This window comes from Cucumis sativus, chromosome 1 (assembly GCF_000004075.3).
Source record: "Cucumis sativus cultivar 9930 chromosome 1, Cucumber_9930_V3, whole genome shotgun sequence".
In the NCBI taxonomy this organism is placed as follows: Eukaryota; Viridiplantae; Streptophyta; class Magnoliopsida; order Cucurbitales; family Cucurbitaceae; genus Cucumis; species Cucumis sativus.
In genome coordinates this window covers 14648209-14661299 of record NC_026655.2, presented here as the reverse complement: position 1 = coordinate 14661299, position 13091 = coordinate 14648209, and the positions used below count along the sequence as shown (strand labels likewise).

Genomic DNA, 13091 nt, shown 5'->3' with positions numbered 1-13091 from the left:
GTTGATAAAGAGGTCAATCAAAATTAATTGCGACAGACAACAAAATTCTAATAGAATTGATTTTAGCAACTAGAGCCAATGTTTCTTGATAATCAACTCCATAGATTTGAGCAAGCCCCTTAGGAACCAATCTGGCCTTGTACCTTTCAATACTGCCATCAACTTTACATTTTACCATGAACACCAACTTGTATCCAACTGTTTTCTTTTCTTTTGGTAGTTCAACTATGTCCCATGGGCAATTTTGTTTCAGTGATTCATCTCTTCCATCACTGCTAATTTCCAATTCAAATCATTTAATGCCGCATGTATATTCCTTGGAACAAACAGGTTGGTTATTTTGGATGTGAAGGCTTTATGACTGTCAAACAATTTATCATAAGAAAGTTTATAATGGGATATTTGACACATTTCCTTTCCTATGGGCAATTGGAATATCAAGATTAGAAACATCAGGCAAGGAATTATAAGAAGAAGAAGTGGGAGAATTAGAAGAAGTAAAAGGAGAATGTACATTACCTGGATCTTCAGAATCACTTATTAGGGTATTAGATTGGTTATATGATAGATCAACTGCCTGTTCTCAATTCCTTTGAGTCAAGTCTCTTATAGTATAAACCCGTAGTTCAGGTTTTTTACTTGTCAAGTCAGTCTATAATGTTTCTCCCCCTGAAGAAGAACTCTCCATACTTGACATCAAATAGGAATCAATGATGTTTGGTTTAGTGTGGTGTCCCAAAAATTATCTTCAAGGTTAAGTGGCTCCCCCTAGAGAGAATTTTGGCTAAAAAGGTTGATTTTCCAAAAAAATAAAAAAAGATACATTCATACTCTCAAAATACTGTTTGGTCAAGGGGTCAAAACATTTTCAGGCCTTCTTATGGGAGACAGCCTATAAGAATGCATTTTAACAGCCTGAAGGTTAAGTTTAGCATGATAGGATTGGGATTATGAACATAAGCGATGCCAAAATAATTTAACGGGTAAGTCAGAGAACAACTGAATAGCAGAAGAATTTTTTAAATGATTTAAAGAAGTTCTAAAATTCAAAACCTCCGTTGGCATTCGACCCACAAGTTAGTCCAAAAGGCAATTTAGTACCATTTCCAAGCTTGGAGAAAGCCAAGGCTTCCATCTTTCTCCAAGCTCTTGAAATATTGATCCAAGGACTTCTCAAACTATTTCCAAATTTTCCAATGGTGTGCCAATTAAAAGGTTCTTTACCATGAAGCTTCTTATGACTTGTCTTCATAAAGAGATCTGTAAGGGACCTAGTTAGAGTTAAATGGGATTATTAGGAGAATATTAGTATTGTTATTAGAAGGGGCATATTAGTAATTAGTTAATAAGGTGGTTAGGGTTTTCGTTATAAATAGAGGCTTTGGGTGGGCTGTGGAGAGCAAGAAATAAAAGTTCTGTAGTAAATTCCTTGAGTGGGAATTTGGTGAAAGTCAAGCCCTCTCGAAAGGCTAGGGGTTACTTGTTCTTGTGATATCATAGCTTGCATTTCAATATATTTTCATATATTGTCATATTTGATTGTTCTTGAGTTCTTCCTGTGTTCTTGAGTTCTTCCTGTGTTCTTGAGTATTTCATTGTTAGGTTGGGTACCTAAATGAATCTTCTTCCTCCATAAATCTCAAACCCCATTTAGCTAGAAGTGCATATTTTTGTTATTGAGACCTCCCAAGCCAAGGCCCCGTTCCAACAACATTTATATTACAAAATACTGCAAGGCTAAGGTTAAGTTTCTCGGTAGGTTTGAAACTATCCTCTTTTATAATCACAACTTTCTTCTAATCCTAAATGATTGGAAGGCCCTCAATGTATATAGCTTATTAGGAGGAGGTTTTCTCTACCCGGCCCCAGGTTGTTCTTTGTGGCCTTTTTGGTCATTCTAATATTCCCTCCATTTATTATCCAAAAAAAAACAGACAAATGCACACAGACTTTAGAGATAAGATGTGTACTTTATTGGTGCAGATAATGATAGGAGCGCAATTGTTTAATTAGACTATGGATTGAGTTAGTATGCTCAAGAAGGAGGAGTTTTGAAGTATCTTAAATACTTAGCACTATATTTTAATTTTGTTATCTTTTATATTTCAACATTTTTTACCCAAAAGATACTTTTATGGCGAAAAAAAAATTAAGAGAATGCTAATCAACTGTTTCTTATCAAAATATATATATATATTTCAAGATGCTTGGATCTTATCACAAATTTGTCCGTGCATAAGAACTCCTAACCCTACTGGGTTTGAATCTATAAATTGGTATTTGCACATGATAGGAGCACCAAAAATGCCAACTTGAGTGAAGTAATCTAATAAGTCCACTGTCACATTTAACCTCTCAAAATAATACAAAGATTGCATACTAAATAATGAAGAATTGAATTTTTATTTGGAACATATGCGAGAAAATCACTTCAGCATAGTTTAGCAATAAGAAAGATAAAATGGGACTAAAACAAAACTTTCTTTTTTTCCTTTCTTTTCTTTTTTTTTTTTTTTTTTAGGGAAGAGGGAAAAACAATGTGACTGTACCTTCTCCCCACTATCATTACCAACAACCCTAATCTCAAGTCCAACACAGGCAGCCTCGGAGCCAGGGGAATCTCCTCATAATTAAGAAATTGAATTGCACCAGGGTCATAGCGAAAGAAGCCAAAGTCATGAACCTAATAATGATGATAGTGATGTGCAACAAATTGTTAGTGTTCTCTTCCATCTCACCATTGAAAGAAAAGAAAGCTATAAAACTGCAAAACAGAGTAAAAAATAAGTTAAGTCTCTATAATAATGTCTGGAGTCATATCACAAAAAAGACCCTTCCACCAAACTTTTAAAACTATATTCAGAAGGGTTTAGGGTATCATAACTTTTAAATAGAAACAAGTACCAATGACTATTCGAAAAATGAGTGGAGGGAGGGAGGGGGTTCTAGGCACCTTCTTGTAATAGGTTAAATATGCTTGAGAAGAAGTCTGAAAGAAAACTACTTCGTCCAAGTTGGTATACACTGTATTTTCATTTTTTTCAATAAGGAAAATGCCCTCCCCCTTTCCAAAAATGTAACCAGTAAAGGGAAGCGTGAAGATGGTGGACATCGACGAAATGGTGTGTGGGAGAAAGGTGTGGTGTAGTTAGAAGAGAGTGGTGGGTTAAAGGTTTGGGACTGAGAGATTGGAGTTGGACCTAGTAACAGTTGCTTGGATTAGGGACTGTCTGGTGGCAGCATCTAAGGCAGAAAACGGTTTTGATAACTACAATTCGACAATCTTGTTCATTGCAAAGTAGCAAGTATAGAGAATATCAGCTAAAGTGAGAGGGATAAGAACAAGAACTGCAATTCTACTTACTTCCATAGATTGGCGAATGGTATAGAAAACAAGAACTTCATTGGTTCCTTGGAGAACGATAGAGGGGAAAAAGATAGGGAGGAGAAGGAGGTCGAGGAGGAGATTCCATCTTTTTGCCTAGGCCCTCTATGCCCTGGATGTGGTTCTCAAACTCTTTGTTGAAGATCTAGAATGGTGTGACAAATGTCCTATTAGAGTGGGCAGACTGAGTTGGACTCCCTTTTTTTGTTGGCAGAAATCAAGAATGCAGTTGTTCACTTTGATAGGAACAAGCCCCTTGATCCTTATGGACTCTCTTTGACCTTTTTCTAGGATAAATAGGAGAACATTAAGGATGGTTTTGAGTGGGATTTTAGAGAGTTCTTCAACAGGGACATCTTGGAAAGTTTTCTAAATGAAATTTTTGTTCATCTCATTACCAAAATGGAAAAAAATAGGGTTGGGATTTTAAGTCCATCAGTCTAGTTATGAGTGTGCATATGATTATATCTTAAGTGTTGGCTAAAAGACTGAAAAAGGTTCTCCTGTCGCCAATCTTTAAGGCTCAGATTACCTTCATTGGGGGGAAACAAATCTTAGTTCAGGTTCTCATTGCTAACAATGCTATCAAGGATTATAGAGGTAAAAAATAGGAGGTATCTTTGAGTTTGAGAAGGTTTATGATCATGTGGATTGGAACTTTCACGATAAGGTCCTTAAAAAGAAAGGATTTCAGTACAAATGAAAAGCTTAGATTTTTTTCCCCTTTTGGAAGAGAGACAATTTCATTGATAAGAGAAATGGTGGAGTAAGAACTCAATCAAAACTTGTTTGCCTTTCAAAAAAGAGTTAAGTTGATTTATTATTCATTGATAAGTGAAATGGTGGAGTAAGAATTTCATGGTTTGGTCAGGTCGAATGGACATTGCATAAAGAAATGCAGCCGCTTGGTGCACGCTAAACAAGGAGTTTAGAGCATACTCTATTCAGGATTTTTGTTTGAATTGGTCGGCTTTTACCTTTAAAGTTATTTGGATTTGTGTTTTATCTCCAAATCAGTACATTAAGCTCTTATCTGCCTTTTTCTCCTATCTATTACCCTAATGTACTTTATTATTGAATCTTATATTCTACTAGTATTGTATGGACATGATGAGGACGTTAAAGGAGTGTCAACCTAGTTGAGATGCCCGTTGAGATGCTCTGGTGCGTCCCCTAATCCTTGACTTAAGGTACATATGTAATCTAAAAGAAGATGATGAAACCACATCAATGCAATATCTAATTTATTATAAAAGAAAGGAAAAAAGAGTACATTTTCTAGTACAGTCTTTCTTTTAGTAACCACTTTTATATGAACTTAAAAATAAAAGTCATAAGTGAAAAGCAAAAAAGTTAAGAAAGTTGCAGAGTCTTTTTTTATTATAATCACCCTTCTCTACATACAAATATTGCATTTGACGTAGACAAAATACTATTATTTATACTTTAATGTTTTGTAGAACGTATGAGTTGAGCATGCATAAAACTAGGGTTGGCATTAAGGGTTTCATTAGACATAGCATCACCAGAGTTAATCCCCTGAGTGAACGTTAGTGTTGGTTATTAGAGGTGGTGGTCATTGAAGTTTCATCAACCAAGGTGGTTTTCGTCAAAAGTGGTTGGCAGAGGCTGGAGTTAGCCATCGAAGTTAGCCGCGCGAAAGTGGAATTCCGAATATGTCACCAAAGTTGCTTGTAGAAAGGTAGTCGTCGAAGGTGATTGGCAAAGCCCAGAGTTGGTTGCACAAGTAGAAGTTAGAATAATTCGCCAAAGTTGCTTGTGCAAAGGTAGTCGTTGGAGTTAGTTGCAATAAATTGTCATCAGAGTGGTTGGCAGAGCCCAGAATTGGTTGTCAAAGTTGGTCAAAGGTGGAAGTCGAAGTATGTCGTTGGAGTTGCTTATGCGAATGTGGTTGTCGAAATTGGTCATCAAAGGTGGTTGTTGGAGTATGTTACCAAAGTGTGGTAGAGGTAGTTGCCGACAATGGTCAATAAGTGGAGCTATTAGAAACATTGGAGGAATAAAGAACTGGAAAGACTTTGGGGTGAGTTGAGTTAAGTTGGTAAAATAGCCAACTCAACCCGACCAACATTTAAAGTTGGTGGGCCAAACATTGAGTTTGTAAAGTATACCAACTCAACTCAACTCCCCTTAATAATTTGTTGGTTGCCAAACACCCCTTAGTGAATCTACCAACGGTTGTTGTAGTTTTAGGTGTTGTTTCTCCTTTCTTCTCTTTCTGTGAGTTTTTGATATCTCACTTAATGCCAACAGTTTCCAATTTGGTTGGGCTCTTCAGATGTTCTCACTCAATTGTTCTATGTTTGTTTATATTGAGGAGTTTCACTTTGGAAGAATTTTGAACTTGTTAAGACTGGTAGCTATTTGGATTAGCATTTCAAAGAACCAGAACAGATAAGTAGCTCTTTGACTTTTCATCTAGAAAAAAAAAACGAAAGACGAAAATGTTGGTATACACGGCGCCACTTTTATTCAAATTGATGAAAGAAAATGTTGAAAACTCATCCTTCATTGCTATGAAGCACAGACAGATACATTTTCATGTCTATGTCCGACATCCATCAAATACTTCAACACTTAAATATTTGTTGAACATGAGCTGACACTATTTAACAAAACTTGAGTTTGATGATCATGTGTCAGACACTCGTGAACATAAAGTTTAAAATTTAGACAACATAACAAATCCAACAAACTTGGTTTTTAAAATATTATCCAAAAGTTTTGACTTTCCTTGGAATTCATCCGCATAGATTTATACTAGTTCTTGAACAAATAGTTTTTTCTTAACAAAAGTCTAAACTTCCTGCAGCCTTTTCCCACGATTCCATCACAAAAGCTTCAGAAGTAAACCAAATTGATCGACGAAAAGCCACATGCATGAACCAGAATTGCAAGCACTTCAAATCACAGAAGACTTACCGGATCTCTGTATATAGGCCGTACAGGAACTTCTTCCCTATTGACAAACATAGCCTCTGCCACTACAGGTCCTGAAACCAAAGAGTGCAAAAATAAATAAATAAACAACATTAAATGGTCAAATTTACAAGATTCATGCAACCATAAGTGACATTGAACATTTTTTATATATAAGAAACGAGAGGGATGTGTCTCTGTTTCAAGATCCATGCAGTCTAAGGGCTGGGAGAAGAGAGAATCCCCACTCAAGAGAACTACCCACACATAAAGGGTTCCAATCCAAGAGGATAGTTACAAATAGATCATTGAAATAGTGACACCACCAAGAAGCATAAAGTTGTACATATCCATAAAAACACTGAAGGGGTGATTTTATCTTCAAAAATTCTTCTGTTATGTTCCAAGAAGAGATCATGAAGCAAAGGACCACAAAGACATGGAACAATATAAAATTTGTGTACGCTACCAGCATCCTCAGATTTATTTCTTGGATCTTTTTAGGGTAAATTGTCTCTCATTTCAACAAAGATAACATTAATTCACGTACAGCCAGTTGAAATTTTTTCTGAAATCTTCTCTGACACAGGGCTTAACTTTCCTCCCTCTCACATATCATCTATGAGACCATTTATCATCCAAACAAAGATTTTCTGTATAGCAATCAAAACTTCAACAATAGAATAATGTCTGAAGTTTCATATTCCAATATATTCTTCTCCCTTCTTGAGGTCACAAAGGTGTATTCTTTGTAGAAAGACGTCTGCAGTTTTGTTTTTCCTTTATAGGAAGAGGTAAGCATCTGAAGATTTCAATCATATCCTTTGAAAATGCCAGTTTCTCCCTCAATTTGTGTGAGACCCATGTCTGGAATAGAAGGGTCATTTTGAAATAAGTGTGAAGAAGGCGTTTTGAAGACTTAGGCGTTTTGGAAGTTTGCATTGAAGTCGAGCAATGCGATAAAGAAGTATGTGTTCAACACAAAAAGTTAGGCGTTTTGATGTTTAACGCGAGAAGAAAGTAGTCATTTAAAGTTAAGTATTTCAAGGAAATTTCTAACCTTGATTAGACAGCCGTTTACGTGTTGAGTTAAACTTAAGCAAGGTTTGAGAAGCTAAGTAAACCGACACGTCTAAAGTGTTAAGTAGGAGCTGGCGAGCTAAGAGAAGCTAAAGGATGACTATCTAATTTAAGATTGGTATCAATAGGATTGAAGGATCTAAAGAGAGTTGTTATTCTGAGAATTTCCTAACTATTGTGTTGCTTGCTAAGGAAGCATTAGGCGAGAAGAAGGGATTCGGAGTAGTCGTTTAGAAAGGAAGGAAACTAAGGCTAAGTATTTTAGTGAGTGGTTTTCTAAAAGAAATAAGTGTTTTGAAAGCGTTCATTATGAGTCTCATGTTGTATTTATGTTTAATGTGTATTGTAATGATATTGATGTTGATGTTGTTTATTGAAAAGAAAGTTTCTAAACTAAAATTTCTATGTGATGATTGTGATGTTTGTATGCGAGTAAACCATTAGCCCTATTCCTATCAATAAGCTAGCTATTATGTGCAACATAATGAGTAAAAGAAACCATGGTGGTGTTGTAGACCACAAGGCATTGAGAAGTTGGCCAAATGCATTTGAATTAATAGCATAAGCAACGAGAAATGAATCTGGAGTTCCCAAGGGATGCTGGTGAAATGAATCCCAAGTTTATGCATGGACATGGTTCATGTTCTTGGTGGAAAGGAATAAGTAGGACTAATGAATGATTTATATGGTTTATTGAAATGAGGCGTTGAGGCCTATTTATGCAAATGAAAATGAATTTAAGAGATTGAATTGTATTCCCCAAAAGGTTTTCTAAATTTATCACTCACTAAGTATTTGACTTATGTGTTAAGTTTCCCTTCCTCAGGTGACAAGGCGTTGAGGCCAAGTTAAAGAAGGGTAAGGTGAGCTGCTACACATTGAGGCGTTAGCCAGAAGTTGAAAGTTGGGAAAGTTGCACTAAGTGTTGGAAGCCTTTTTCTTATAGTTCTTTGTAGATGAGAAAGAATTATAGAACGCATGTTATTAAGTTAATAAAGAGAAGTTTGTTGTTATGTTACGTTGTGAATATTCATATCGCTTAATAAGTTAAGGATTTAAGTTTAAACTAGGCAATAAAAGCTAAAGATTCAAGTTGTGTTAAGATTGGAAAGTTGAGTTAATTCCGCTTACTAGGCGTTTAGCATGCTATCTCGCGGGGATATATGCGTTGAGTGTCTAGACAGTAATGTGACTCATGTCTCCATTTGATCGCAAGAAGTGATCTTGGGACATGGCGTAACAATTTGGAAATATCATCTTGGAGACATATCGCATCGCTTGGCTAGTAACAAGGATTTTTGGCACATGATCGAGAAGGCTCTATTTCGCTCCACCCTTTCACGATAAAGGATATACTCTCTGGCATGCTAGTCTTTCTTTCTTAATGGAATATTAGACTAGATTTTAGAGGAATGTAAAATCTAGGAAAGTGGTGTGGGCACTTGCCAAGTTTAATGTGTCTTTCTAGGTATCTATCTCTAAAAACTTTCTTAATTATCCCTTCGTCTTATTCTCTTGGATTTGAGCTCTTTCTCAACTTGTTGGGTCGTTAGTCGTTGTGTTTATGCTCCCACTTTTTGGTTTGTGATTTTTGTTAACTCTTTTGTATTCTTTATTTTTACTCCCAGATTTTTCATCAAAAAGAAAAAGAAACTTTGGTTCATCAAACTAACCAGGTTTCACTTAAACAAAATACGAAATAACTTGAATTCTAATACCAGATGAACAAGAATTAAATATAAAACACCCCAAATGAAATCCCATCAGACAGTTGAAGACTTAATTTACCTTCTGAAACCCATTACACGTTAATCCCAACGAATTTCAGAGCTAAACAATATCGAGATAGGAGAATTGAACTTCACTCCATTCAGCAATTGCACAAGTAAGAAAAATAAGGCAACAGAAATGAAGGTCCAACAATACCTGGCTTAACAACATGACGATTGGTGAGGATAATCCCACGGCGCTTATCAACAACGAATCCAGTAGCATAGCTCGCACCAGCCGATTCAGTGTCGAATGCCCGACAGGCGGTGGTGCGCAACACAATGACGGCAGGAACAACCTTGTTCAGGGCTTTCCTCCAGTCATCAGCAGTGGCCAAATTCTCGCGGAAAGGTGGGTCGATCTCCATGCAAAGGTCGTCCTTGGTGGTGGAGTCGATTCCAATTGCCGCCGATTCTGAACCCAAGCCTTCGGAAGGATCAGCCATAGAAATAAAAAATGTTTCGAATTGGGAAATGGAGGAAGAGAGAGAATTTAGGTTTTAGATTGATCTGAATTGGGTTTTAGTTTGAGAGAAGAATCGAAGGGGAAAGTCAAAAATTCAGTCCATCAGTTCGACTGAACGAATAATGAATTGTACAATTGGGAAGAACGAACATCTCTCTCAGTTGGTTGGTCGCTTCTCCAAGATCTTTTATTTGCCAAATTTGGAGAAATAGCACTTTGTTTCGTTTTATATTTTAAAAATAGCACGGTTTTATAAAACTCTTAATTTTATTTTTATTTGATCAATCTCGATCGATCACGACATTCTTTCCAAATTTAAAAAAAAAAAACTCTTTGAAAGAAATTTATCGGTCTCTCCCGATCAAGTGCGCCACCCAGAGAATGCGTTTTTACTAAAAGATTGAAAATAATAAAGATAAATAAGCAACTACAGACTTTAGATTTATAATAATTTTTGCTTACAAACTTTTGTTCCTTAGCATCAACAAGAATAATCTTAAAGAAATAGAGATTGTTCGACACTTTACAAGGTCGTTTGACGATGTCATTTTGCATGCGACTAGAGGAAGTCATGAGGGGAGCTCTTATTCAAGAAATTCCACAATATTCTTTTTTCTATGTCTAAAAATGGGACTTGAAACTAATCCACGGTATATTTGTGTTAGCTTTAATGAAGGCTTTATGGTGTCTTCATCAAACAAGTTAACCAACAATCTTTGTGATATGATAGACCAATGTTCAACGCACAAAAAATCTTTCAAACCTTAGACATAGTCTATCATTATAGGAAGAAGCATTGAAGTTGAACTGAGATTGTTGAAGAAAATTTTCAATAATTTTCTTCTATATATATATATATATTGACTAAGAAATGACTAAACCCAACGGAGGAGTTTCCACGATGGTCATCTTCTTTAATTTATGGCTAAGATATTTTCCAAAAAATGACTAAAAAGTGTTTAGGTCTTAGTTTTTAGTTTTCATTTTAGCTTGTGTTTTTCTCAAGGACATCTCAGGACCATCTCGGAGCAACTTTGACACGAAATCATTGACATAATTGCTTCTGTTTTTCAACTCGGTGCATCTCGGGGTCATGATGGTCTAAGAATAGTTAACCTAAATGCTTATGTTTTCAACTGGGAAGCTCTCATGGCAAATTTGGCCTAAGAAATGTTTAATAAACTTCAAATTCTTAATAAAAAAAAATGCACTATCTCAGTGATGCACTCCATCGAGAGAAACTAAGAAATTTCCTTCAAAGAGCTTTTTGAAATTTATGAAGAATCTCACAGTAGATCTTGATTGATATTGATCTTGAGAAAAAAACAAAATTACGAATTTTCTAAAACTATGCTAGTTTTAAAATATAAAATAAAATGGCTAATTTTGTCTATTTTTGAAATATAAAATAAAAATCGCTAATTTTGTCCATTTGTGAATAGCCCACTAATTTTAAACTTGTCATAATTAAGGACTCTTTGTACCAACTTTCTTACCTTTTGTGTTTGGTCTTTCTTTAGTAATAATTATTATAATTTCTCTATACATAAAAAAAGAATATAATAACCTACCTGAGTTTAACTAACATATATATGTTCATATATATGTTCTCGAACACAATAGGTTTTGGATTCAAATCCCCCACCGCAAGTTATAATTAATAAGACATAGACCTGGTCCACTAGTTCCAAAAGTCTTGAACCTGATCCACGAGTTATTCTCTCGATGTAATTAATTCATATTTGTATTATAAATATTATTCATATAGATGTCCATTGTACATGCTTAGTGTTCATGAAGTGTCACTCTCCTCTACCTCCAACTCCATCCATTGCCAAAAGTCTTTAAAATGTCATGTATTTTATTTCAAATTTGTCAAATTGCCTATAAATAGTGGCATTTGGTAGATTTTGGAAGTACATATCATACACACTATCGCCACATGTCCGAGACCATGCGGAGCGGCCGACGTCCTCAAAAGTGCTAGTTCTAAAAGAAAATAGGAGTCGCACACCAATCTTTTTTACGGTGTGATTGGACACCAAAATAAAGTAAACAATTAAAAAAATGGTCTGCGAAAAAATTGAGTTGAGTTCGGGAGTCATTTGTGTGTGGGGAAGATATTAACACCCACGACACCCATTTAGACAAACGGTGGCCAAATTTCAAATATTGAATTGAAAATATTTTTTAATTTATTTTTAAAATAATGTTTTATTTCACTCCTCGTTACTCCAATATCTGAAGTAATGATCTCATAATTTAAGGAAAGTTTATCACTTTAAGAAAATGTGAAATTATTACAATTTCTCAAAATCTATATTCCTAGGCTAATCTTTGAATAAAGATTTTTTTTTAAAACGTTGATTAAATTCATTTTTTCTTGGAATCAAATCTCGGACTCCCAAAAATATTGATCCCTCACCTTAAGAATTCTAGGAAATCAGACTCACAAATGTCCTAGATTCCATCCTAGGAATTTTTTAGCGAAATAGAAGCGAGTTATTAAAAAAAGTTGATTAGGAAAAACTTATGAAATATAGATTTATATTTTAAAGTTTTTTTAAAAAAATTTAAAACGATAGTTTTAAAGTAAAAATTTATAAACGGTTAAAAAAAAAAATTAAGAAAGATTTCAAAATTAGGTTAGTAGAAAATAATGCACAATGGAATCCAATATATCAAACAATGAATTAAGCAAGTAAGATAAGATTTTATTTTTGAAAAATATTGGGAATCCTTGAACTCCCAAATAACCGATTCCTTCACCTCAAGAATTTAGAAATAACTGACTTCCAGATATTTTTAATTTCATCGTCGGATTTTTTTTAGAATGATAAAAAGTAAATATAAATGTGATATAAAATATGGTGGAAACATTGCAAGGTGTAAAAAATAATATTCATAAGTTTAATACTACGTAATAATAATTTTATACAAGGAAAATAAGTTAAAATAAAAAAAATAGAAACAATAAACAACGAAAATATATCAAATAATAATAATATAAAAAAGGAAAGAAGATAGAAAAGATTTTTAATAAAAAAAAATAGAGGTGTGGCGACAAGTTGTTGCCGCCACCCATAATCATAATAATAATAATAATTATTATTATTATATAAAAAAAGTAATGATACAAAAGGAATTAGTAATAAGTTTTTTATAAATATGTATATATAAAAGTAATAGTAATAATAAAAAAAAAGTTAAAAAGAAACAAAAAAGTAAAAAGATAGAAATATAAAAATGTTAATAACAAATAAGAGATATATTAATAATAATAAGTAAAATAAGACATAAGAAAGTGCATAACCATCTTTTTTTTTTATATATTTTTAAAGAAAAAAAGAGTAAAGATCAAAGTTAAAAAAGATTTTGTCTTTTTCTTTTTCTTTTTCTTATCTTTTAGAGAGAAGAAAAAAGACTAAGATTTTATTTTTTAAAAAAAAAA

The 13091-nt window shown here is 34.2% G+C and overlaps 1 protein-coding gene across 1 annotated transcript in view; it reads right to left on the bottom strand.

Moving 5' to 3' along the window:
• Positions 1-9666, bottom strand: part of LOC101215554 (protease Do-like 7) — a 52482-nt gene extending 42816 nt beyond the window's left edge. The window contains 4 exon segments of the mRNA XM_031884588.1: positions 2550-2605; positions 2608-2683; positions 6329-6399; positions 9332-9666. Coding sequence (XP_031740448.1) covers positions 2550-2605; positions 2608-2683; positions 6329-6399; positions 9332-9620 — 492 coding nt within the window. The 5' untranslated portion in view covers positions 9621-9666.
• Between the last annotated feature and the right edge of the window lie 3425 nt (positions 9667-13091).